Here is a 26,543-nt window from a genome sequence, read left to right on the forward strand (position 1 = left end):
ACCCAGCCATTACTTATCCAGTAGTCTCACCATCCAGCCATTACTTTTCCAGTAGTCTCACCACCCAGCCATTACTTATCCAGTAGTCTCACCACCTAGCCATTACTTATCCAGTAGTCTCACCACCTGGCCATTACTAATCCAGTAGTCTCATTACCCAGCCATTACTTATCCAGTAGTCTCACCATCCAGCCATTATACTAATCCAGTAGTCTCACCATCCAGCCATTATCCTAATCCAGTAGTCTCACCCCCCAGCCATTACTTACCCAGTAGTCTCACCACCCAGCCATTACTAATCCAGTAGTCTCCCCCCCCAGCCATTACTTATCCAGTTGTCTCACCACCCAGCCATTACTATTCCAGTAGTCTCACCACCCAGCCATTACTTATCCAGTAGTCTCATCATCTAGCCCATGTTCTAGGGCATATATTGACTGATTCTATACAAAATTGCACTTAAAGTTTTGTCATAGGAACAATCCAAAAATGTTTACTGAGAATATAGGTGGAGTATCGAGTTTCTGCTTGATTTTCCTAAATTGGATAGCAACTCAATCACATCAATAACCGAAACCTAGAGTATTGCAGTACCAAATTTGAGGAGATGTTACCTGGTCATCGTCTGTCTTGTAATCTAATTTGTCAGGTGAGTAGGAGAAACCCACACCTGCTGGAGCCTCCAGGTAAATCATGTTTGCTACCTGTTAATAAAAATATAGAACATACAAACATCTCATATAGGTATGAAATAAAATATCATTCATCCAAGGCTCAGCAAATTAACACATGGTACAATTCAACAGATAACCGAGTACGAAATGGTGTGACCACAGATATTTCTTATCGCTACGAGTCAACACTTCTTTTCATTTAATTTCAAAGTAAATATTACTTACTCTGAACTAAGAAAAAATACTTACCAGGTTCCAGCTGTATGGATTATTTAACACTGTCTTCCCATCGGAGTCAATCTGAAATAAATTATAATGATATATACATGTACAAACAAACAAAAACACTTAAACTTATGTTTATCAGAACTCTTTGCAAAACTTCCAATATAAAACAATTCCACTGTAAATAACTTTTAAAGCAATCATTTCACTACGTTATAGCCATGAAAAACAGATCATATGATATCCAATTCAATCCATTGAAAAATGTGGTTCAACTTTTATCAAATCTACAAAATATCAAAGGATTCTTGCATGAAAAACTAGGGCTGCTACGAAAACATTAATATGACCATACGATACGTATCACAATATTGTGGTCACGATACAATACATATCACGATACATATAGTAACAGTAGAAGCAAAGCATAAAGATATGTTGCAAATTTTTAAATGCAATATTACAACTGGAAATAGACTTGGTCAAAAATGTACATGTCATAAAAAGTTTCATACAGTTAACGTCTTTCGACGTGCATGCCGAGCTAGAGCTGTCACTTGCCATTAAGGAACGGATATGAATAAACTAAATTCAGAAACGACGAAATCTGGAAAATATTATATAATGTTGGTGTAACGTGACCTCTCAAAATATTGTGTATTGTACCGTATTCAAAATATTGGCAATATATTGTTGCAGCCCTATGAAAATCATTTGGTTAATAATTTGTCTGTATATTATGATTACCCTGAATGGTCCATGTTCACTGAGCAGACCCAGGTCAGAGCTACAACCAGGTCCACCATTCATCCACAAGACAACAGGGTCAGTCTCAGGTTTGTTCTGAGATTCCAAAAACCTACAACAACGATATACATCCCTGTGTAGTTCATTGTATCCTCCATCCTCCAGGAGTTACGCCTACTTACGTTGTCTTCATCCCTGGACTATGTCATGATAACATCGAAGGCTCAGTATAACCAACTTGTGGATGAGACGAGAAAACAATTTAAGTTCCATCCTTTGATGCACAGAAAAAATAATATTGGTAACGTAATGAAAAACTTGACTGACTTTGAAGTCAGGTGTCGCTCCTCTAGAAACTTTAAAGGACAGGTATCAGCCTAGTGATTGGTCAGGTTTTTCTTCTTAAGACCAATCAAATATCTAGTTGTGTGCCTTCAATTTGGCTATGACATATTTCAGGGGTGCAGATAGCGAAAGTGAGCAAAACCCCTGGAGTATCGAGGATGAGTTCATTGATGAAAAAAAACTATCCTGTAGAGTGATGATTACCGTAATAATGATTATATCCAAGCAAGTGATTTGATTTTTAAACGAAATTTGCAAACATGAATAGGGTGTATCATATTTCTGAATAGATTTATGAGAGAAGATATAAATTATTATCAATCATCAGGAATTGGATTATATATTTTCTCAAATAACAAAAAAACTAACTTGCATTAAATTTGATAATTTCAATTATAACGCTCGTGGGAGGAAAGCCTATAAAACACCATGTCGTATGAAAGCTTCACAGTGCAAATATTTCAAACATTGTAGTTACATCATAATCTTACACAAACAAAAACTTGATTAAGGGCTGTATGAAGGTACAGGAAAAATTGTATGTAACATTCAGAAGGAATCTGTGTAAAATATTGCAATCCGATTCATCCAGTTATGATCATGTAAATCAAACTCAGTGAGTTAAGAATTTAAAGTTCAACTTACAATAGAAAACAACACTTTATTTTATGCAGCTTATGACAGACAACCATTGATAAATTAACAAAACTCTACCAACAAATCTTAAAGAAATTGTCCAAAAGACCACAAATCCTTTATAAATTAATATTTTTAATTATTGGGCTGCGGGTTGAAGTGTTGAGTACCAGTAGTGGAGTTTCTTGCTGCCTGTGGCATTGAGATATCCAGAGTACTGCTTCCACTTCAGCTGAGTACTCAGTCCTGGCATCGACACAATCAGATCCTCAGCTGGCGCAGAGTTGACAATTAGGGATGCAAGGAAACAGGAGATCAGGAGAAGGGACGGAATTAGCATCATGTTGGCTGTCTGTAAATACCTTCTAGTTGAGTCAAGTGTTCTGTATTGCACTGTCAAGATAAAATATGATAATATTATGTATATAGTAAAGAGGAGATATATGGATCAAAGCATTCAAATGATAATCAAGATGAAAACACATTTACACTATCAGATTATCACAAAAACATGGTTCAAACTACACCGCATGCAGTCTGGTGTACAGGATTTTTATTCCTGTTCCTGTACAGGGCTTTAATACAACTTTGCTGGTCACTGAAACAAAACAGTGGGTCAATCGTTAGTTAAATTTAGAAAAGACAAACGCTTTTCATATAATACGTTAACTTAACTACATATACAAGATATCTTTCCAAAAGTTCCTGCAACAAACCAAGAAAATTTGCATCTGCCATGCAACAAATGAACTTGAACCTACATGATCTAGCTGTAAAACTTGAATGTTGAATAACTTAAATTACCAACAGAGGACCTCAATAAAATTAACAGACAATATTATCATCTGACTTTTACACTTAAATAGTAAATGTAATATTGACCAAGTAGGAGCACAGACACTTACTACATGTATACTCAGTATTTATACTTTTAATGATTATGTAGTATTACAATGTGTTAACATTGTCTTTGTAAGTAAGATTTTAAATAGCACAAGTATGTGTACTCATTAATAACTTGAAATAGAAGAAAATCATTACAAATTTGATACATGAGACAGCTCAGGTTATCCAGTTGACTTTCTGTGACTGTCTTGCATTTAACAGCTGTTTAAGAGATTCCTTTCTAGAGTGAATGTTATGGTTGAATGCACCCTGCAAGTTACACATGTACATGTATAAATCTGACCGGAATTCAACATCTTCAACATGTTCAAAAAATTCCCTTTAACAGGTCCTGTTTAATAATTCATTTCGCGGTTGATTGCATTGTTTATCAAAAAACAGTTTATGGTTTACATGTATTTGTTTTTAACCCTCGAAGATCTATTACAATACGTATTACTTTTCAAATATTTAAATGCTTAGTGAACAATGACTTACATATTTATATTATCACACAGTTCCTTAGGCTGTCTTTGCCTCGGGTTGTTGTATAAGACTTCTTTTACATCACATGACACTCATAAAAGCATTTGGCACATGACAGTTTACAAACAGACCTTTTCTTATCTCTATCGTAAAAGAGTTCCTATCAATTTTATTTTCACTTACCCGGTATTTGGTTTTTTATTTGATATTGGAAGCTGTAAAAACACCTTTGTTTAATTATATGTTTCATTAAATGAATAATTGGCGAATGATTACCGTTTTTTTTTACCGCTAAATGGCAAAGTGAAACCACGTGTATTTGTTTACAGCGGAAGCGGAAATAACCACATAACGTTAAGCGACGAACGTTGATGGCGGGTGTTTCGGAAGCTGAAAAATCCCACAGCTAATACGTTTTTGACCTAAGATGGCACAGAAATTTACTCCTAAATTTTGGAAGCCGGGTATTTATTCTATTTAGTTTATATGTATATAGGCAATTCAGCTACACTGATTTCCACATTTTACTGGACATCAACAACTCTGTCAATAACACTGACTAAACACACTATAACGCTTTATATATATTTAGATATCAAATCAACAGCTTACATGTTTCTGTGTATTAGCTTAAGATACCTTGTGATATATATATCTGATATTTTTAAGATTATAGAAATAACATAATTTCTAAAGATGTAGGTTTACAGCTGTATCAGTGTTGAAATTGCAATTTAAGTTATCCTGTGAAATGTGATGGGTTGTAAATAAAGATTGTTGACCTCCTCTTCTAGGGTCAGAGGAACCCATAACACCCTTGGAGGAAGAGAGGAAGTCAACGTCAGAGGAGGCAGCCACAGCGTTTGTTTACAACCCAGATATATCCAAGTCCATCGAAAAACAACGACAAAAATTGCCTGTTTTCCAAGTCAGTGTCTTGCAGCTTGTTGCTACATTTATATACAACAACGGGTGAAAAAAAACAAGTAGGCCAGACTTGGAGAATCCTATATGTTTTCGAAAAATTTTCCTGGTAGTTTTGGTACCTAAGAGTTGGATTTTTGGTACTTTTTTGCAAAAACAACAAAAATACTGAAGAATCCTAAAATATAAATCAAGTCAGCAACTCACAGTGGACACAAAAAGTGAACAAAAGTAGATCATGATGATGAAACATAAGTTGTTAAAGTACTAAAAGTCTTATAAGTGAAACAATTAACATCTTTGTATTGACATGTCTGTTGGCCGATTCATATTAGGATATAAACCATGCAAGGACCTCTGAACTTGAGCTAGTCAGTAGCTGATCACTAATAGTAACCTGGCCCAGTTCTGCTTCACTAAGGATCCTGTATTCCTAAGTCTTTCTCCTTGAATATTTAAAATTATTTGCAACTCGGGGTAGGCAGGGGCGGATCCAGGATTTACTAAAAGGGGGGGCCGAGAATTTTTTCTCAATAGTCAACGGTGTGCTGCGAAAGGCAGCAGGCCGAGCACATAGCGCGAGGAGGGGGGGTTTGGGGGATCTACCCCCCAAAAAATGTGTTTTCTAGAACGTCTCAGAAGCGATTTCCCGTGTTCTGAGGATTGTTTTTACGTTTAATTAAGAAAAAAACATATTTTAAGTATGGCCCAAAGACATTTTTTGTTTACTGGAAAGAAAATGAAAGTTTCGGTTCAAATTCTCTATCAACAGTGTGTTTTTGAAGTCAGATGGTATTATTATAGGGGCAACCTGGTGATGACAAATGTATGAATCCACAGGGGGCTTGTTCATTATTACCTAATTTGGCGTCCCGCCCGCAAGGGGATACGAGAGGTCCACCGTCAAAATATAAATCTAGTCTTCAGACATTGTATGTTTGTTGTACAAAAGAACAAATAACACCATAACATCGTTGCTGTTTAATTAATGAGTTACTCATGGCATCACTAAGTTGCTAAACAAACGGTAAGTTCAAATCAGTGCGACAACCAAGGCCACTAGCTATATACAGGGGCGTTTCTAGGATATTTGAAAGAGGGGGCGTAGAATAAAATCTGTCGCCGAGCGGAGCAAGCAAAACAAGTTTTGGACCTTTTTTTTGCTAAAAAACATAAAATAATTGTGAAATGCACTAATGTAACGGTTCCTGACTTGGAGCATGTATATTTTATAGTTGAAGTGTCATGGTTTGACATTTTTTTTTTTTAGAGTATGTCTTTAATTAATGAATATGATAAATTGCCATATTCAATACAATATTAGCAGATTACGATAAATAAAAATTCTTTTTTTTTGGAAAAGGGAGGGCGTACGCCCATTACGCCCTCACCTGGACCCGCCCTTGATATAGTCTCGCGTTTTATAATTGTTGACCAATTCACTAGTGTAGACAATGATATATCTGAAATGTCCACGCTGATTAACTCATGTAAGGGCGTGCATATTACCAACAGTGGTACATTTGCTAAGCTATCTGGTTAAAATGGTACAACTTAGGAGGCACATACGCGTCACCTTTAAATTTAATTTAAAATTATCATACTTGTAAGTACAGCATATCATCTCATTCTGGTACGTACAACTTATTACTACGTACACAATAGTATGCTGTGTGAAGATACTTTCTTGTACGTACACGATGGTAAGCTATAAGTACCACAATGAGATATTATGTTGTACATACAAGATAGTTAAACAGTTCCAACAATATATATAATACCAAAATAATTGAATGGATATGTTTAGTCGATTATACATAATATTGTCAGCCGAAAAAAACCTTTATCGTTCTTGTATAATGATATGATTAATATCGCCCGGGCGGTTAGGAAGGTTACAATAAAAAGTATTAATTTTCAGATCATCTATAACGAGCGGTCAATAATATAATTATGCAACTTATGCTAGTATATTTCCGCCGAGCGTTGCAAGCTGCAACTTGGGGTTTTGCGGAGGTGGTAGAATAAAACACACACTTTAGGGTCAAGATACAAAGTAGATGAGCGTAGCGATGCCAACAAATATTGTTTTAATAAAGAAAATATAGTAAAAATATCAGATAACGGAAACCCACAATATTTGCTAGGATGCCGTATGGGATGTGTGGGGCATAGCCCCAGATTTTTTTTATACAAGCTCCGTGCATTATTTGATGCATTTTAAAATGTTAATATGTTCCCGTTCCCGGCCGATCAGACCATTATGGGCCAGCCCGGAAAAGGTCAGTCCGCCGCCAAAAGGGGCCGGGACCGGGTGTGCCCCCCCCTAAATCTGCGCCTGGTAGGGTATCCTAGCCTTTGCTGTGCTCACAAACAGTACATGAAACAAGCTTTGATAACAGCAGGCACTAGCTACATGTACTAACAAGAGAGGTAAAATGAAATGATGTAAAACTGAAACCAATATACAAAATAATGTAGAGCTATATATATATACATGTAGGTACCTGCAGGTCACTGGCGGCCATCTGGCCCACTGACTCGGCTAGAGAGAATTTCTCTTTAGCTCATTCGGTAGGGCGTAAGACTAGTAACCCAGAGGTCCCAGGTTTGACTCCTGGCAGAGAAAGTGTAAAAATAATAACAGGTCTGTTACATTACAGAATTCCCATGAACTATTTAACATATTGACTGTTTTACAGTTTTGAAACTCCTGGTTTTTTTTTTGAGAATTTAAGATAACCTGTTTTTTATCACGAAGCATAAACTGACATTCTCAAGTCTAAACAATGGTATATGATATCATAGTGTTATAAAAATGTTTGAGGAGAGAGCATGTGCACCATATGCTTTACCCCTGGATCTTCCATTGTAATATGAGATTAAGAAAAGAAATTGAAATCAAAAGAGTAGGATGGGCATGGTAGATTTTAGGTTTTGACTTCTAGTTTAGCCAATGATATGCATATATTTTATCAATTTAAATATGACATTTTTGTTTACCTTTGACTTGTAGCTTCGGAATCATATCCTGTACTTGTGTGAGACATATCAGACTGTAGTCATTGTTGGAGAGACTGGATGTGGGAAAAGTACACAAATTCCTCAGGTAGTATGTTACATATAAATACTATATGGTGTAATAGAAAGGTTTTTAAAGAAGTGTTGAGGATCACTGCATGGCTACTGGCTATGCCGTCTTTGCGTATTGCAGAGTTATCTTCTCTTGGGAGCAGGGATTGATTGTTACGTCATTGGTCTGAGTGAGAAAATTATGTCGTTTTCTTAATAATTGATGACGTTTCTCTCACAAACAAGTGACGAAACAATCAATACCTGCTCCAAAGAGAAGATAACTCTGCAATACGCAAAGACGGAATAGGAGGTTGAGAACTTGTCATTTAAGTATTAATTTATTACTGCTGATTAAAAACTCTTCAGGTTAAGGGCAATTAATATAAGCAATTAGGTTCTTCTAACTCTAAACAAAATTGACTATTATTTGCTTCATCTGTTTTTTAATACCTTTATGCTTTGAAAAAATAATCACAATTCAATTTAATTTGTTTTTCAATCTGTGCATTTTTAAATTTTGAATTAGCATGCAAATTTGAAAATCATAATTCTGTCTCAAGGGTTAACCCTGGACACTACCCATAGCAGCGAAAGGAAGTACAACGGTGTACTGCGACACCTGTAGAATTGAATGTTTCTAAAAGATAGTACAATGGTGTACTGTGTACACCTGTAGAATTGAATGTTTCTAAAAGGAATTACAATGGAGTACTGTCTACACCTGTAGAATTGAATGTTTCTAAAAGGAATTACAATGGAGTACTGTCTACACCTGTAGAATTGAATGTTTCTAAAAGAAAGTACAATGGTGGACTGTGTACACCTGTAGAATTGAATGTTTCAAAAAGGAAGTACAATGGTGTACTGTGTACTCCTGTAGAATTGAATGTTTCTAAAAGAAAGTACAATGGTGGACTGTGTACACCTGTAGAATTGAATGTTTCAAAAAGGAAGTACAATGGTGTACTGTGTACACCCGTAGAATTGAATGTTTCTAAAAGGAAGTACAATGGTGTACTGTGTACACCCGTAGAATTGAATGTTTCTAAAAGGAAGTACAATGGTGGACTGTGTACACCTGTAGAATTGAATGTTTCTAAAAGAAAATACAATGGTGTACTGTGTACACCTGTAGAATTGAATGTTTCAAAAAGGAAGTACAATGGTGTACTGTGTACTCCTGTAGAATTGAATGTTTCTAAAAGAAAGTACAATGGTGGACTGTGTACACCTGTAGAATTGAATGTTTCAAAAAGGAAGTACAATGGTGTACTGTGTACACCCGTAGAATTGAATGTTTCTAAAAGGAAGTACAATGGTGTACTGTGTACGCCTGTAGAATTGAATGTTTCTAAAAGGAAGTACAATGGTGTACTGTGTACTCCTGTAGAATTGAATGTTTCTAAAAGAAAGTACAATGGTGTACTGGGTACACCTGTAGAATTGAATGTTTCTAAAAGGAATTACAATGGAGTACTGTCTACACCTGTAGAATTGAATGTTTCTAAAAGGCAGTAAAATGGTGTACTGTGTACACCTGTAGAATTGAAAGTTTCTAAAAGAAAGTACAATGGTGTACTGGGTACACCTGTAGAATTGAATGTTTCTAAAGGAAGGACAATGGGGTACTGTGTACACCTGTAGAATTGAATGTTTCAAAAAGGAAGTACAATGGTGTACTGTGTACTCCTGTAGAATTGAATGTTTCTAAAAGAAAATACAATGGTGTACTGTGTACACCTGTAGAATTGAATGTTTCTAAATACAAAACAATGAAACAACATTTTTCAAAATCTTGCTTTTCATTATTTGAATTTTGAACTTCTTCGTAATGAAAGTTTATACTGTTACATGTATATACCTACAGTACCTGTTGGAGGCGGGCTGGGGAGCTGAAGGTCATGTGATAGGAGTCACACAGCCCCGGAGAGTCGCAGCAGTCACGGTAAGTAGCCCACTGACATATCTGAAAAGTACTTACATTTTGAAATTCTATGATTTAATTAATTTCTTACAGTTGATTTTTTTTTTTACATCATTTGTCTACTGTCCTCAACAACCAAAACAATTATGTACATTTAATTACCATATGAAACCATATTCTATTCACCACTAATACAAACATATTGTTTATAGCTCTATAGGATATACTTTGTAATTTTTTAGTTCACATGGTACAGTAAACTGATGTCATGGTGCTTTGTCTGTCATCGTCTGATGAATATTTGTAGTCTATCCATTGTCATGTTTTAAATGACATCTCCCAATTAAACAACTGTTTGGATTTCAAACAAAGTTAGGTTACAGCATCTTTTGCCCAGGTGGATTGAATATACATAAAGGGTCTGACCCTCCAGGGTCAGTAGGTAGGGTTGATTTGCTATAAGCACCATTTCATCCCAAACTATTGTACAGATTTCAACCAAACGACGATGGTAGCATCCTTAGTCCATATACATATGTATCGGAATCAAAAGTACTACATGTAAAAGAGCTAGCACTCCTGTGGGCTGAGTGTGGGTCGAAAGGGGTCAATTTGGTTTATTTACTTGAAACGTCATCTCCCCCTAAACTACTGGGCAGGTTCTAAGATATTAATAAAAGTTTCACTTCCAAAACAACCACTTGAGTAATAACAGAGATATAAAAAAAATTCATGGGGGGCAGAAATAGTATATTGCAATACATTTTGTATCAAAAAGCGCTTAAAATTGATTTACAATGCCTCTGTTTGACAATTGATGTGTAAAATGCAATAGTTCAAACTATTTTATACAAAGAATTAATTGAATTGAACAAAACACAATTGTATTGAATTCTGATTTCAAAAAGTTAAAAAAGAGGTGAAAAACTGAATGTCTCCTTCCAATATTAGTAAGACTGGTTATTTTTTTTTGAAATTTCAAGGTAAACTACATGTACATGTGTCTTAATACCAGGTGGCGACACGTATTGCTGAAGAGCGGGGCACTATACTTGGAGAGGAGGTTGGCTACACCATCAGGTTTGATGACTGCTCCGACAAAACGAGGACTCGCATAAAGGTATGGTCTGATTTTAGAACGATTAAACAATAAGTTTTGATTTATGTTAAATTGATGGATAAATAGTTTGGAAATGTTCTTTTCATGAAATTTTAGGAACTTTCCTATTTCTTATTTTGTCCTTATGTTATCAGATTAAACCAAAATGTTTTTCAAGAAAAGGACTACAGACTTAATAAATGTAAATACCCCGGTAAATAAAGAACATGATTTATATTCCTGTTTTGTTATGTTGTCTATTATCAAGTCTTTTGTTTACAGTTCATGACAGATGGTATGATGATAAGGGAAATAATGGAAGACCCCCTGCTAAGGAAGTACAGGTATTAAAATGTGTCTGCTACATATTGTCAGTGATTTTTGGGACTCAAATATTTGAGTCCTGTACTCCTGCTTTTCCAGTGGGACTCATGATCACCCACTCTATCTCTTAGTAATAGGACACGTCAAAATTTTAGTAATAATGTCCAGGGGTTGTCTGAAAAAATTCTACAAAAATCACTGTATATGGAAATACTGTACAATGACAGAAGTTGTCTACTAATACATGTCTAATGATGATAAGATAATTATTAATGCAGTCAGTAAATCTCCTTAATTTAGTCACTTTTCCAATAGTTTCACTTTCTGTCAGTATTTTAGGGGACAGGTTAGCATATTTTCTATGCAAAATTGTTTTTGTAATCCAGTTGTCTTATAATACATAAAGAATGTGTACTGTTTGGGGAGTCTCAAAAAAGTGCCTCACTGTACCACAATCGCTGCAGTTATTTCTGGAATAATACTTTCTATTAATAGTCAATTTTCTGACATGTATTTGTTGTGTGTTTCAGTATTTTGATGTTGGATGAGGCCCATGAGAGGACGCTTAACACAGACATTGTGATGGGACTCCTGAGGAAGGTTTGTAATACTGTACAGTGTTGTATACTGTATACCAGGACATTTTCGTTGCAGTTTAAGTTTCGCCTTTTTCACTCTCTGTAATGAAGGTAAAAGCAACATTAAAGTAAACAGTAGTAAACAACATAATATACATAGTAATTTAATATAAAGGGTGAAATTGAAACTGGGAGAATATTGCTTTTACAAGCAAGGGCGAAAGTTTATCTAGTAATTCCCCTCTAAACGGTTATTTTTCTTCTAATTTTGTCAAAGTGACAAGACATATTTAGCCTCTGATACTGATAATTACTTTTAAAATTTGAAAAAAGAAAAAAAAATGATTTTTTTTTATTCTTTTTAACTAGATGTAAAATTCAAACATTTATCTTGAAATGTTTTGAGGTCAGAGGTGAAAAATAGGGTCAAACTGGAAACACGACTATCGTTTTGTTTTGCCTTAATAATTGGTGGTATAATAGTGTGCAACTGTTACCAAAGAGATTCTTATTGACTGTCAGATAATGAAGAAAAGGGAGGACCTGAGGATCATTGTGGCCTCGGCGACACTCAATGCTGAGGTGAGTAGATGTTAGAAACACATCTTTATGATAGGGCAAAAATATTTAGTAATTTTATTAATATGAAAAAAGGGGGAAAATATTTAGTAATTTTATTACCGGTAATATGAAAAAAGGAAAACTGATCTGAATTTTTTACCAGTCTTTGTTTTATTTCTTTTTGTTATTTTGCTTTCATCGAATGATCACAATATTATCTCAAACATGTACGATGTGACAATTGCACTCCTACAAATGTACCTATGAGTTCTGTGGCAGTTATCAGAAGAAGAGTGCAACAAAGCAATTATTCGAAATTAATAGTAAATTATCATGAAGGAATACACTGTTAATACATTTGTATTTCTTTAAAAATAGATTGACTTACATTAATAATCTTAATTTACAGGAAATGAAGAAGTTCTTTAATAACAATGACACAGGAGAAAGAAGGTAAGGTGTTATCAGCTATTAGTCCTAAACATTATATGATAATTACCTTAGGTATTACACATGATAAAACCTGTGTATTATTTTCTACCTGTTATGAGCAAACTTCATTGCATTCTTATTTCAGATTTCACTATTAAACAGATGCCTGATGGAAATATTATTCTAGCATATATAAATCAATGTTAGTTCATAAAAAAAAAATTTGTTTCAAATATTTGTAGACATGACAAGGCCACCATTCTGTCCATAGAAGGTCGGACGTTTCCTGTGGATATCCACTACAGTTTAGAGTAAGTAGAGTCTATATCTTATCCATGTGTGATTTTTAAGTAAAGAAAATTTAGAAATATAAAGAAATTGTTTTTCCCATGAAACTGGATTTCAAGGTCATGGAACATTTCATTTTCCATTTAATTAATGTATGTATGGCAAGAGTGCCAAAAAATATTGTTTATAGCATGTTATAGTCAGACCATGATCAGTCATAAAAAATCATTATCTTTTAATCATAGTCGGAGGTAAAAAGACTGATCATCGATTAAATTGATTAATCGCAACAACACTACAAAGAAGAGCTGTAAACATACATATTTGAACTGTTATCTTGTTTTAGCGATTCACACGTAAATGTTGTGCTAAATTAGGATGGCACCAATTGAAGTTCCCATATACTTTATACTTGCACATTTTCTGTTCTGTTGCCTACTAGCCGTTTCAGCGGGATTTCGCTAAGAGGCGAGCTTGACGTCATATTGTTTTGGTTAGAAACGGGGCGTGGCTTAAGTGCGATGGGAGGAGCTTAACACGATTGATCATGATTCTATCACAGATTAGAACATGGTCCGTATCCAATCAAAACACGCGTTGCAAACGAATCGTGTTAGAATCATCATTATGCTGAAACTGTATAACAGGACACTTAATTTTCAAATTTTCACCCTTCACATGTTATTACAATGTATGGACAGTTGTGTGCTTATTTTCACCGTCGTAATAAATTTGCCCTCAAAACAGAAGGCATAAGAAGTAAAAGTTCAACTGCGACAAATATTTTGTGGTATACAGAGGTTAAAATTCAATATTGGGCTAATAAATTAGTTCACTAAATAAGTATATGGACAGTTTGTAATACATTCTTGTATAATCAACGTTATAACTTTATTTATAATTGTAGTCCCGTACCGAATTATGTGAAGGCTACCGTTGATACTGTCATGAAGATCCACCATGGAGAGAAACCTGGAGATGTGCTGGCCTTTCTAACCGGACAGGTAGGCTTTCATTGCAATTTAGAGTGCGAAAGTCATTCAATCTGTTCTTAAATACGTTTAAAATGAATTATTCTGCTTTTGAATTATAAGGGAGCACTGGATAAGTACTATACACAACCTTAAATTGAAGTAGATCTGACAGTCGTATCGAACGTGTGAGACAGACCAAAGTGATAATGATTTTGATCGAGTTGATTTTGTTTACAGGATGAAGTCCAGAAGGTTGTGCGGCTATTGATGTAAGTATCTCTAATGATATGGATTATATTATGTGTTACTTAAAGATACATTCTACCTGACTGTTAAATGTATCTCCTTCCCAAAAGAGTTCTGCTCTAAGACTTTATAATATAACTGTTGTAATCAGTCACTTGGACTTCATAAAAGAAAGGAACATAAAGACGCATTTGTTGGTAAAACTCTGATAGGTTTGAATTATAAAGTAATGTACATGTCGATAAAAAATGTTAAAGGGAGATAACTTTCATATATGGTAGCAAGTACCCTTTACTTAAACACAGATTACAGGTACCGGTAAACTATTTATAAAGTATAATTATTGGTATTATTATTTCTAAACAAAATCACAGATATAATGTCAAAAATGTGTAAGGTAGCATGTAATTACCTTAAACAGCGAATGTGAATATGAATCTGTCACAAAATAACACCAATATAGAGTAAATAGAACTGCAATACAGTAGTTATATGAAAAGTTACCAAAGATTCAGATTGTGGCATTATTATACTCAGCGTTTCTTTGGAGGCATGGTAGTCTAGTGGTAGGATGCTGTGCCGTGACTCGAACCCGCAACCATTCGGTCACGAGCCCGGCATCCTACCACTAGACTACCGTGCCTGTATTGTATCTTTAAGAAAGATACTTTACTCCGCTTGTTCCAGTCTACTCAGCTGTAAATGATTAAGTGGTTGAGCAGTTCTAGAATTGTAGAATGCTAGCTGTGAGTGCCGAAATGGCAGCACCCCAGGGAGTTGAGAAAGATATTGGCTTGTTGGTTGCAAAGGCCCTATAACCTACTGATAATAATTTGTGAACGGCTTTGAGACGACCTACGAACTAGGTTGTGATAAAGAGGTATATAAGAACATCAAATTATTATTCGAATTATATGGTGTTATGGCACACAGGTTATCTCGAATTATTATTATTATCAAACCCAAACAACAAATGAATAAAGGGATGTATTGGAATCAGGGATCTGTCTGTGTTCAGATTTAATTTAGATGATACTCCTCCTTTTCTTTTAAAGTACTTCAACAATTTTAATGCAACTTTTCATGTATCTGACCCGTCATATTAACTTCTGCTTAAATAATTGCCATGTTATTTCTATTGATATAAATAGTTGGAGCCCTTGATTAACTAAACAATTCCTCATCCAATCTACTTCTCAAACAGTATCAGATGGATGTCAGCAAATCTTTGCAAACATCTTACCCGTACCTGTCATACGAACATTGGCATGTGACCATGACGTTGAGAAACCCCTTTATAAAGAATAATTCTAATTTGATTTCATGCAGTCTGATTGATACATATCCTCATATGGTAAGTTTAAATAGGAGAGAATAAGGCGTCATCAGCAATAAAAATGGTATGAATTGAGTGTTTTCAACCAGTGAATTTGCTTAACTGTTCCTATATTCCAGGATCTAATGATTTCATCTTAAAGAACAACTCAAAATATGTCATTTTAAAGGTTATTTCGTCTCTAGGGGTTGTATACACATTTTATTTATGTTTTAATTTTGAGTATGCAGAATCTCCCCATGGAAGTTTTAAAAATTTAGAAAATATGTGTATAGTGTGTACAGTGACATAGTCATGAAGGCCTGTTTGTGTTCTAGAGAGGAAGCCAGACGTATCCCTAAAGACAAACTCAAGATGAAGGTTGTACCTATGTACGGTAGTCTGCCAGCATCTGAACAGGTAACAGTTCGGTGTCAGTGTCTCAAAACATCTAAACTGAGGTTTTGTCCTTCACTTTTATGTCCTCATAAGGAAAGAGTTGCTTAATAATAGCTGTAGCCAAAGGAATGGTAGAAACAAGAGCTTCATCATATTTGATTTCTAACTTAGATTGACAGAGAAATCAAATATATCTGATCTGATTTGCGAACAGAAGTTTGTCTGTTAAACATATTACCTATGTGATACTTGCTGTATGTATTGTTTCAAGTAGAACTATAGAGTATATAAAGCTAGTCTCTCTATGGAACTTCTTACAGTAAAATGTAGATACCCATGTTTGGGCAAGAGAAATCATCTTCATGTAAATGTAATAACCTCTGGTTTGGCCAAGAAAAGTAAATAAAAATGTTATCTCCATATCAGACTTAGTAAGGATCAATGAGTTATTGTTTTAGATGAAGGTTTTTCAAAAGACACCGTTTAATACAAGGAAGATGGTGATAGCCACAAATATTGCAGAGGCATCTATAACAATAGACGCAATTGTATACAGTAAGTGCATTCCTCCATAAATTCTTAAAATCTATTGCAATTCACTTTTGGTCAATTAAAGGACCGCTTGAAAACTTAAGTCTCTTTTTGTTTAATATGGATGGAGTGGTCCAGCTTGCTATATAGTATATTAGGGTTGTAAAATAGAGATCATGTTGTTAATTTTGAAAGCAGATTTTCATGTTTCAGTTTTCCAAATCAAACTTCTTTCTTCAGTTTCTCTTAATACTATTTTAACTAGAAAAAAAGCATTAAACTATCATGAATCAGAATATTGGTGTTAACTCTGAGAAGCTGATTTAGAAATAAATAATACATAGAACTTATAGATGTTGATCAGATAAACAAACATACCATGGTGACTGTGTTCCATGTCATGATGTGTCCTGTGTTATCTTCACAGTTGTGGACTGTGGCTTTGTGAAATTAGTGGCTTATAATCCCAAGACTGGAGTAGGTAAGTTTTTCTGCATTTAAATGATTACCTGTAGATTTAGTAAGGCTTTGACATTTTAAAAGTGCTTATAGGAGATCTGAAATTCATTTTGAACATTTTAATGAATCAATTAATGATTTGTGCATGCTTAACTGTGTAAAATGTGCCTAAAAATCCAAAGTACTGTAAATTTATTTTAAGTAATTAAATCTAAGAATGATCATGTGGCCCATGTGTGAGTATTTGAAACCCATTATTGCAGTATAGGCCCAGATCACAAATTCAGTTTGATTCCCCGATCAGATGTGTGAAGGTATGGGGTTAACTGCCCGACCAAGTGGGATTATATTTTCCTACCATATTTGCAATAACACCAGTGCCAACAAGAGTGATTAATACAAGTTGATACAAACAAATTGTTTCATAATTGTTGGAAAATAAAAATAAAAATATATATTTTTTATATAAGCGTAGGAGTCAATCGCAACAAGCTCAGGATAAGTTGAATCTTATTTATTGGGTATGTCTACCGGTTTCGCCCGAACAGTGGGCTTCTTCAGGACGATTTAATAACAAAATATGTCCCCTGAAGTACTAAAATTCTGGGCACATTTATATTGTGTATAGTGACGTAATACAGGTAACGTCACGTGATATTAATCGTCCTGAAGAAGCCCACTGTTCGGGCGAAACCGGTAGACATACCCAATAAATAAGATTCAACTTATATCCTGAGCTTGTTGAGATTGACTCCTACGCTTATTTTCCTATTCTTCAATTGCCCTGCATACTGGTTGGTATCCAGGCAAGGGATAACGGAACCTACCGAACCTGAACTACAATAACGGCGTTGGCTCTACTCCTGGATCGATATTTTTTATATATGTACAGATCTGGCTCCTGGGTTTCAGGAGCATTGTGTCAGTGCTTTTTAAAGAGATTCTTCAAATAATGGTGTACCTGTATATACAAATTATATGATATGTACCTGAAATTAAGATAAACAGCTGTTTGAGACAGATATTTTCAAAGCTGTTGTCACCGTTCAAACATTTCACCGGTACTGTATTGACAGTCTTTGTTTTTCTTTGTTCAGAGTCGTTAGTGATTATTCCTGTATCCCAAGCATCAGCCAATCAGAGGGCTGGTCGGGCTGGCAGAGTGCGTGCTGGGAAGGCCTTCAGACTCTACACAGGTAGCATATACTATCAACATTTTATTTGACTGAGCGAAAGATTTCCGGTACATGTATACATAAGTACATGCTTAGTCATGACATCACTGAAAAACACATAAACAAATCGAACTTCTAAAGAAAGTGCGTGTAGAAATACCTCTCTGACTACATCGTGAATATTATATTATTACAATGAATTACGTAAATAAAGATGAAATTCATACAAGTTTAAAAAGATAAATATATGACTACATAGCCATTACCTCAGGTGCAGATTTTGGTGTTGGATCCTTGGGAGAGCCTCGGTTCTGAACCAAATTCTACACCCTCTGGTAGAATATCCTTATCTAACATACGTACATATGATCGACTCTATTTATCCAATATATCGACCGAATCGGTGTGTCGCATCCTATTTACAGTCACAATCCTAAATATTCTTACTTTCCTATACAATATATCCACAGAGACAGCCTACGATGAGCTGTCGCCAGCCACAGTACCGGAGATGCAGCGTAGTGACATGGCGCCTGTTGTTCTGCAGATGAAAGCTCTTGGGGTCGGCAATGTTTTACGCTTCAACTTTCTCTCACCCCCACCAGCCCAGAACATGGTTCGAGGTCTGGAGCTACTGTATGCTCTGGGTGGTAGGTATTTTAGAACAAAAATAGAAAACCACCAATTTGATACATGGGTAATTGTACATCTCAATTTATGATAAAAATTGGGTGTAAAAGGCAATGGTTTCTTTTTGGGATAAAAAACATGAAGTTTTGGTGAATTTTGAGAAATTGACATAAATTCTTATCTGAGTGTCAAGTTGACTGCTAAATTGATACACATCTTCATTGAACTGTATTGTTTAACATTATATAACACTGGTTTCTAGCTTTTTTAAGGGTCACGCCAGCGGCGGAAGCATCGTCGTCAACTTTTAGTTTTTGCGTTCAGTTGTTTACCCCCGTTTCTACAAAGATATATAAATGACACACCAACCGAATCTCTACAAAACTTGCATCCTACCTACTTATCTCATCGTGAATGCTAACTTCTGAAATTAATGCCATTAATGGTGAAAGCGGGGACAGGCAAGACAACAATTTGTGCTCTAAATGATTACTTTCATGAAATTCATAATCCAGAATTATAAAAGTACAATTCCTAACTAGAAATTTCTGAGTGTGGCCATGTAATATTGATCAGTTATGGACTTTCGATGAGGTGAAGAGGTGGTTATATGGACCTGAGAAAGAGATATTGATGCATATATCCTACAGCAATGTTCCGAATGGGATACATGTGTCTTGAATATATGTATGTAGAGATTGTAAAACATGATGACATGGATTGTATTTACAGCGATGGATGACAATGGTATGCTAACCTCACCCTTGGGATTACAAATGGCCGAGTTTCCGCTGTCTCCCATGTTTGCCAAGATGTTGCTGGTATCTGGTGAGTCAGCTATAAAACCTATATTTATCTAGGATCCTGTATTTATTTGGTTGGAGATAGCCCTGAGGTGCTGATTGGTTGAGATGATTCTCACATCTTGATAGAAGAATGACAGTGTGCAGATTTTGTCTAAACATGGTCACACTATCCGTGCTAACATCCCTAACCTAGTGTTGGTAGTTTCGGAGTAGATCGAAAATCAAACAGGTTGCAGTGGCCTCAGATACAAAATGTATGTAAATGATTATAAGGATTTAATTTGGTATCCTACCCAGGGTTAGCAGCAACTATGGTTTCTTGTCATGCTGATATTAAGGATGTATGCTATCTAACCTGTGTCTCCTATTCAAAAGAGCTATACTCCAATGAATTGGTGAACTGTCGTTAATGAATTATATCATTCTTTGTTGATTACTTGGTTTTTCATTTAAAATAATGATGCATTGATTGCACTAGAAGTTCCGATGAACATCTGACTTTCAACAACATCCTGTAAAAGTTATGGTCCCATTTGAGGTCTTTAAAATCAGCATTTTTTATGATAAGAAAATGTCAATGAAATTTTATTTAAAAGGGAGATAACTCTTAACGTAAGTAAAAGGTATTATGTATGGTAGCATATAGCCTTAAATTCCTCCCGTATATTGTTTGTATAATAAAGTTTCCCCCTTTCTTTTACAGTGTATCTAATATGCTATATTTTAATAGACAAATACAACTGTACCAGGATCTCCTTTCAAAATATTTTGGGAAATACTTCCTTTATTTCATTTTAAAATATCTTATCAATAGTTATATGAAGCATGTAGTTCTTAACGAGTGGCCAATTTGCCCTTTTTTAAATTACTGTGTGGTCTTGTTCTGTCTCCAGGAGAGTACCAGTGTTCCGTGGAAGCAGTTGCCGTGGCGGCGATGACCCAGATACAGAATGTTTTTGTGACTCCCTCTGGTCAGAGGAATACATCCGTAAGTCATGTTGTTACAGTACCACATTATTACACAGTCGTGTGACGTGTAACCAGAGGGGTGATAAAGGCAGTGAGACAGACTGGGATTGGAACTGGAGCTTTAGATGAATGCTCTATATGGTATCTGTGATTAAGTGTAATGAGTAAATCCGAACCATCAATAAAACTATTAGAATATATAATATTATTATAATGAAATAATAGTACACTTGGAAATGTGTCACTGTTCTTCATCAAAAACGAAAAGGGTATGGGGTAAATAATAGTTTGATATGTTGTTTTGGGTAGATGTGAAGAGACAATTTTTTTCAAATATTTGAATTGGTTTCTTGGAATGTCACTATCTATTAGAATATCTAGTGGAATGTCATGTATGATATGATGATATTGATGTTGTTTTTGGGGCAATTAGAATTTAAAAAGTCACAATGATAGGTTTTGTACAGAAGATAACGATGTATATGTCATTTTGATGTGAAACGAGTTGCGTAAACATCTGAAGTGTATGGCCTAGCTGGTCACCATTTTGAGATATGTGTACCAAATCAAATGGTACACGCATGTAATAAGTTCTTCTGTATCTAAAATCTAATTCATATTTTGTAGAAACTGTATTGTTAACCAATAAAAAAAAAAAAACAAGCATTTATTCCACACTGTTTGAGTCAATCAATGAATCCGAAACTATCTTAAATAAATCTGCAGGAAAAACTGTGTACAAAATTAAATGGGTGTTTAGTTGTAGGATGCTAGCTGTCCTGTAAATAATGTAGAGTGAGCAAAACTATGTAACCAGACTCATAAAATATATAAATGATAAAATAATAACAAGCTGAGGTTGTGGTAGGTCATGCTACATTTCTAAAACCTTTATTTGACAGGACAAGATGAAACGGAAATTTTCAGTAGACGAAGGAGACCATGTAACCCTCGTCAACGTTCTCGCTGCTTTCCTCAAGGTTAGTCAACTTTTACTACTGAGATAATGATAATAACTCGTTTTTTAGTGGAAGTAATTGTGTTATTCTTTGTGACACAAGTTTAATTTTACTATGGTAAGGAATTTTTAGAACTTTTTTGTGCATAGAATATTGTATGGTAAATCATGATAAAGAACAAAAGGGGTCGGGCACAAGTTATCACAACTTAGAAGTACCAGCTACAAAGTTCAAGCTCAAGTTCAAGTAATCTTTATCTATAGTCGGTACATTTATAAACATGGCAACACAGGCCTTTTAGGCTTTTACAACTGACTGTATAACAAATGCAAATAATGACAATAAAAACAATTGACAAAATCGTATCACATCAATATACTGCACATACATGTTAAATTTAGTGAATAGACTAAGAATTATTTCACAGAATAACAATGCAGTTTATAGTAAAATCACAGTCACATAGTAATTCAAAATGTTGTTATCTAAAGCATTGACTTACAGATAGTAAATGAGCCCTTGTATATCACACCAGTGTTACTAGAGGATATGGTTAAAACACTGTTATAGTGTAATATACATACATTGCTAATGTAGCAAAGGGTAAAAAATTGCAGAATATACACTAATAAAGTGTGTATTAAAAGTTGACAATGAAGTCTATGGAATGAAAAAAACAGATTATAATCAGAAAATTATTAAAAGAGTTTTGGCCTTTATAATATAGCACATCACAGATAAGGAAGATAATCACTGTTCAGTTATTGATATAATACCATGGACAGTATCATATCTTGGGTTTCCAGGGTGATTGGGACAACAGCTGGAACAGAACTGTATTGCATAACATCATCAATGTTAGAAAGATGCATTTCAACCGTTACATATATTGAACAATTTATTCTTAAGTGGCTGTTTCTTACATTTAAGTAATATGACAAAACATTTAAGTAATATGACAAAATGTTTAAGTCATTAATTGTAAGATTAGCTGTTTTGTGTAGATACTAGGTTTGGTTTGTATTTACAGTATGGTAAGAGTAAGAAGTGGTGTCATGAGTACCTATTGAACTACAAGGGCCTCACACGGGCCGTCCAGATCCGAGATCAGCTCACTCGACTCCTCACACGATTCAACATTCCTATCGTGTCCTGTGAAGGTAGGCAATCTTTGTGTTCAAATCTTCTCTTGTGTGGTAATTCAGCTAGAGTTATCTTTCCTTCTATATTGGCTGTGCTTGGAGAGCAGATGGGTTGTGTAGGATTTAAGGATGGATCTTCAGGTCCAATCGATTTTACAACTATGGAAGATTGAAAGAGTTGAGAGGATGCAGTTGGTAACTTTGAGTTAGGTTCTGTTCCTGCACCCTTACTTACGCAAACCTGGATCCACAACTGAATGGCAGATAGACAGATTTGTCAGAGATAGTGCTCTTGGTGGTCAAAATTGAGTGACATGTCCAGTATATCAAGACAACAAATACTCAAAGTATATCGTGACCAAAAGGTTTCTTTATGTCACAGCTTTTCCGTTGTCATTTAATTGTAAATGTGCGAGGACATTTAACCCCAAACTTAACAAAAACAGTGTCACAACTGATAACAACTCCACCAATGGCTGAAGTATCGTATTCAAAGCGAGGAATAGTCATTTCAACAAATCCCTCATCTTCATGAAAGAATAATATTGCAGTGTGTAACCTGTCTTGAAACAGAACCCTGTATAATACAGAAAACTGAATAAACCAGACCTTCTACTGAGGGACATTTGATCTACTGCTCCCATCGCTACACTTGGGATCTATTTGTTCTTTCCTCTCCAACCTTCTGTTTTCATTTGTGTCTCCATAGTCATCAATCTTCATTCTATCTTAACTGTTGTTTTAGTATAGTAGTAATTCCACGGAATACCTTGGACATTAATATTAGAAAAAAATGTGTCGTAATGTCCGTCTTTATTTGACAATTTTCAGTTCGTTTGGTTCAGTTCGTTACTTTGAAAAAGATAAAACGATATCTTTTAATTGTAACACTTCAAATGCGGGTCTGTCTGTATGTTTGACAAATCACCTTAATGGTGCTGATATGTATATGAGGGATTTAACCAAACAAGGTTACAGTCAAGGTCCCACTGTTACATTTCTGTTTGACTTGGACCTGTGTAAAAAGTGACCTCTTTAGCAACAAATAAAAAAATATTTGTCCTGGTGGTCAGTTTGGACAGGTTTTGTTGTATCTATTGGTATGTTGTAAATTCTTTAAAAGCAGGTGAACAAGTCAACAAGATATGATCTTGGTATGGTATGACAGTTATGTATATTTATGGTGTTGCATTTATATTTATTGTATGGCAGTTGTATTTACGGTATGGCAGTTACATTTACGGTATGGCAGTTATATCTATTGTATGGCAGTTATATTTATGGTATGGCAGTTATATTTACAGTATGGTAGTTACATTTACGGTATGGCAGTTATATCTATTGTATCGCAGTTATATTTATGGTATGGTAGTTATATTTATGGTTTGGCAGTTATATTTATGGTATGTCAGTTATATAAATGGCATGGCAGGTATATTTATGGTATGGCAGTTATATTTATGGTATGGCAGTTATATAAATGGCATGGCAGTTATATTTATGGTATGACAGTTATATTTACAGTATATCAGTCATGTTTACGGTATGACAGTTATGTTTACGGTATGGCAGTTATATTAACGGTATGGCAGTTATATTTACGGTATATCAGTTATGTTAACAGTATGGCATTTATATTTATGGAATGGCAGTTATATTTATGGTATGGCAGTTATATTTATGGTATGGCAGTTATATTTATGGTATGGCAGTTATATAAATGGCATGGCAGTTATATTTATGGTATGACAGTTATATTTACAGTATATCAGTCATGTTTAGGGTATGACAGTTATGTTTACGGTATGGCAGTTATGTTTACGGTATGGCAGTTATATTAACGGTATGGCAGTTATATTTACAATATATATCACTTATGTTTACAGTATGGCATTTATATTTACGGTATATCAGTTATATTTACGGTATGGCAGTTATGTTTACGGTATGGCAGTTATGTTTACGGTATGGCAGGTATGTTTACGGTATGGCAGTTATATTTACGATATGGCAGTTATATTTACGGTATGGCAGTTATATTTACGGTATGGCAGTAATGTTTACAGTATGGCAGTTATATTTACAGTATGGCAGTTATATTTACGGAATGGCAGTTATATTTATGGTATGGCAGTTATATTTACAGTATGGCAGTTAAATTTGCAGTATGGCAGTTATATTTATGGTATGTCAGTTATATTTACAGTATGGCAGTTATGTTTACAGTATGGCAGTTATATTTATGGTATGGCAGTTATATTTACAGTATGACAGTTATGTTTACAGTATGGCAGTTATATTTATGGTATGGCAGTTACATTTACGGTATATAAGTTATGTTTACGGTATATCAGTTATATTTACGGTATGGCAGTTATATTTACGGTATATCAGTCATGTTTACGGTATGACAGTTATGTTTACGGTATGGCAGTTATATTTATGGTATGGCAGTTGTATTTATGGTATGGCAGTTATATTTACGGTATGGCAGTAATATTTACGGTATGGCAGTTATATTTACGGGATGGTAGTAATATTTACGGTATGGCAGTTATATTTACAGTATGGCAGTTATATTTCCGGTATGGCTGTTATATTTATGGTATGGCAGTTACATTTACAGTATGGCAGTTAAATTTACAGTATGGCAGTTATATTTACGGTATGGCAGTTATATTTACGGTATGGTAGTAATATTTACGGTATGGCAGTTATATTTACAGTATGGCAGTTATATTTACGGTATGGCTGTTATATTTATGGTATGGCAGTTATATTTACAGTATGGCAGTTATGTTTACGGTATGGCAGTTATATTAACGGTATGGCAGTTATATTTACGGTATATCAGTTATGTTTACAGTATGGCATTTATATTTACGGTATATCAGTTATATTTACGGTATATCAGTTATATTTATGGTATGGCAGTTATATTTATGGTATGGCAGTTATATTTACAATATGGCAGTTATATTTACAGTATGGCAGTTATATTTACAGTATGGCAATTATATTTACGGTAAAGCAGTTATATGGCAGTTATATTTATGGTATGGCAGTAATATTTACGGTATGGCAGTTATATTTACGGTATATCAGTTATGTTTACAGTATGGCATTTATATTTACGGTATATCAGTTATATTTACAGTATATCAGTTATATTTATGGTATGGCAGTTATATTTATGGTATATGGCAGTTATATTTATGGTATGGCAGTTATATTTACAATATGGCAGTTATATTTACAGTATGGCAGTTATATTTATGGTATGGCAGTTATATTTATGGTATGACAGTAATATTTACAGTATGGCAGTTATATTTACAGTATGGCAGTTACATTTACGGTATGGTAGTTATATTTATGGTATGGCAGTTACATTTACGGGATAGCAGTTATATTTACAGTATGGCAGTTATATTTATGGAATGGCAGTTATATTTATGGTATGACAGTAATATTTACAGTATGGCAGTTATATTTACGGTGTAGCAGTTATATTTACAGTATGGCAGTTACATTTACAGTATGGCAGTTATATTTACAGTATGGCAGTTATGTTTACGGTATGGCAGTTACATTGACGGTATATAAGTTATGTTTACGGTATGGCAGTTATATTTATGGTATGGCAGTTATATTTATGGTATATGGCAGTTATATTTATGGTATGGCAGTTATATTTATGGTATGGCAGTAATATTTACGGTATGTCAGTTATAT

The 26,543-nt window shown here is 34.7% G+C and overlaps 2 protein-coding genes across 2 annotated transcripts in view; one reads left to right on the forward strand and one right to left on the reverse strand.

Moving 5' to 3' along the window:
* The window catches only part of LOC110453620 (lysosomal protective protein-like), a 15,092-nt gene extending 10,973 nt beyond the window's left edge, over positions 1–4,119 (reverse strand). Inside the window, exons 1-5 of the mRNA XM_021502645.1 lie at positions 4,011–4,119; positions 2,798–3,020; positions 1,647–1,758; positions 924–974; positions 615–704 (exon numbers count right to left, since the gene is read on the reverse strand). Coding sequence (XP_021358320.1) covers positions 615–704; positions 924–974; positions 1,647–1,758; positions 2,798–2,970 — 426 coding nt within the window. The 5' untranslated portion in view covers positions 2,971–3,020; positions 4,011–4,119. The remainder of the gene's footprint in view (positions 1–614; positions 705–923; positions 975–1,646; positions 1,759–2,797; positions 3,021–4,010) is intronic.
* Positions 4,120–4,356: 237 nt separating this feature from the next.
* The window catches only part of LOC110453621 (probable ATP-dependent RNA helicase DHX35), a 209,471-nt gene continuing 187,284 nt past the window's right edge, over positions 4,357–26,543 (forward strand). The window contains exons 1-21 of the mRNA XM_021502646.1: positions 4,357–4,462; positions 4,793–4,926; positions 7,939–8,031; positions 9,865–9,942; positions 10,937–11,041; positions 11,303–11,364; positions 11,875–11,944; positions 12,445–12,504; positions 12,893–12,936; positions 13,158–13,226; positions 14,111–14,207; positions 14,415–14,446; positions 16,077–16,158; positions 16,596–16,692; positions 17,096–17,149; positions 18,225–18,323; positions 18,773–18,952; positions 19,665–19,760; positions 20,632–20,726; positions 21,610–21,687; positions 22,697–22,826. Coding sequence (XP_021358321.1) covers positions 4,426–4,462; positions 4,793–4,926; positions 7,939–8,031; positions 9,865–9,942; positions 10,937–11,041; positions 11,303–11,364; positions 11,875–11,944; positions 12,445–12,504; positions 12,893–12,936; positions 13,158–13,226; positions 14,111–14,207; positions 14,415–14,446; positions 16,077–16,158; positions 16,596–16,692; positions 17,096–17,149; positions 18,225–18,323; positions 18,773–18,952; positions 19,665–19,760; positions 20,632–20,726; positions 21,610–21,687; positions 22,697–22,826 — 1,792 coding nt within the window. The 5' untranslated portion in view covers positions 4,357–4,425. The remainder of the gene's footprint in view (positions 4,463–4,792; positions 4,927–7,938; positions 8,032–9,864; positions 9,943–10,936; positions 11,042–11,302; positions 11,365–11,874; positions 11,945–12,444; positions 12,505–12,892; positions 12,937–13,157; positions 13,227–14,110; positions 14,208–14,414; positions 14,447–16,076; positions 16,159–16,595; positions 16,693–17,095; positions 17,150–18,224; positions 18,324–18,772; positions 18,953–19,664; positions 19,761–20,631; positions 20,727–21,609; positions 21,688–22,696; positions 22,827–26,543) is intronic.

The sequence above is a fragment of the Mizuhopecten yessoensis genome, unplaced genomic scaffold (assembly GCF_002113885.1).
Source record: "Mizuhopecten yessoensis strain PY_sf001 unplaced genomic scaffold, ASM211388v2 scaffold7473, whole genome shotgun sequence".
Classification (NCBI taxonomy): domain Eukaryota; kingdom Metazoa; phylum Mollusca; class Bivalvia; order Pectinida; family Pectinidae; genus Mizuhopecten; species Mizuhopecten yessoensis.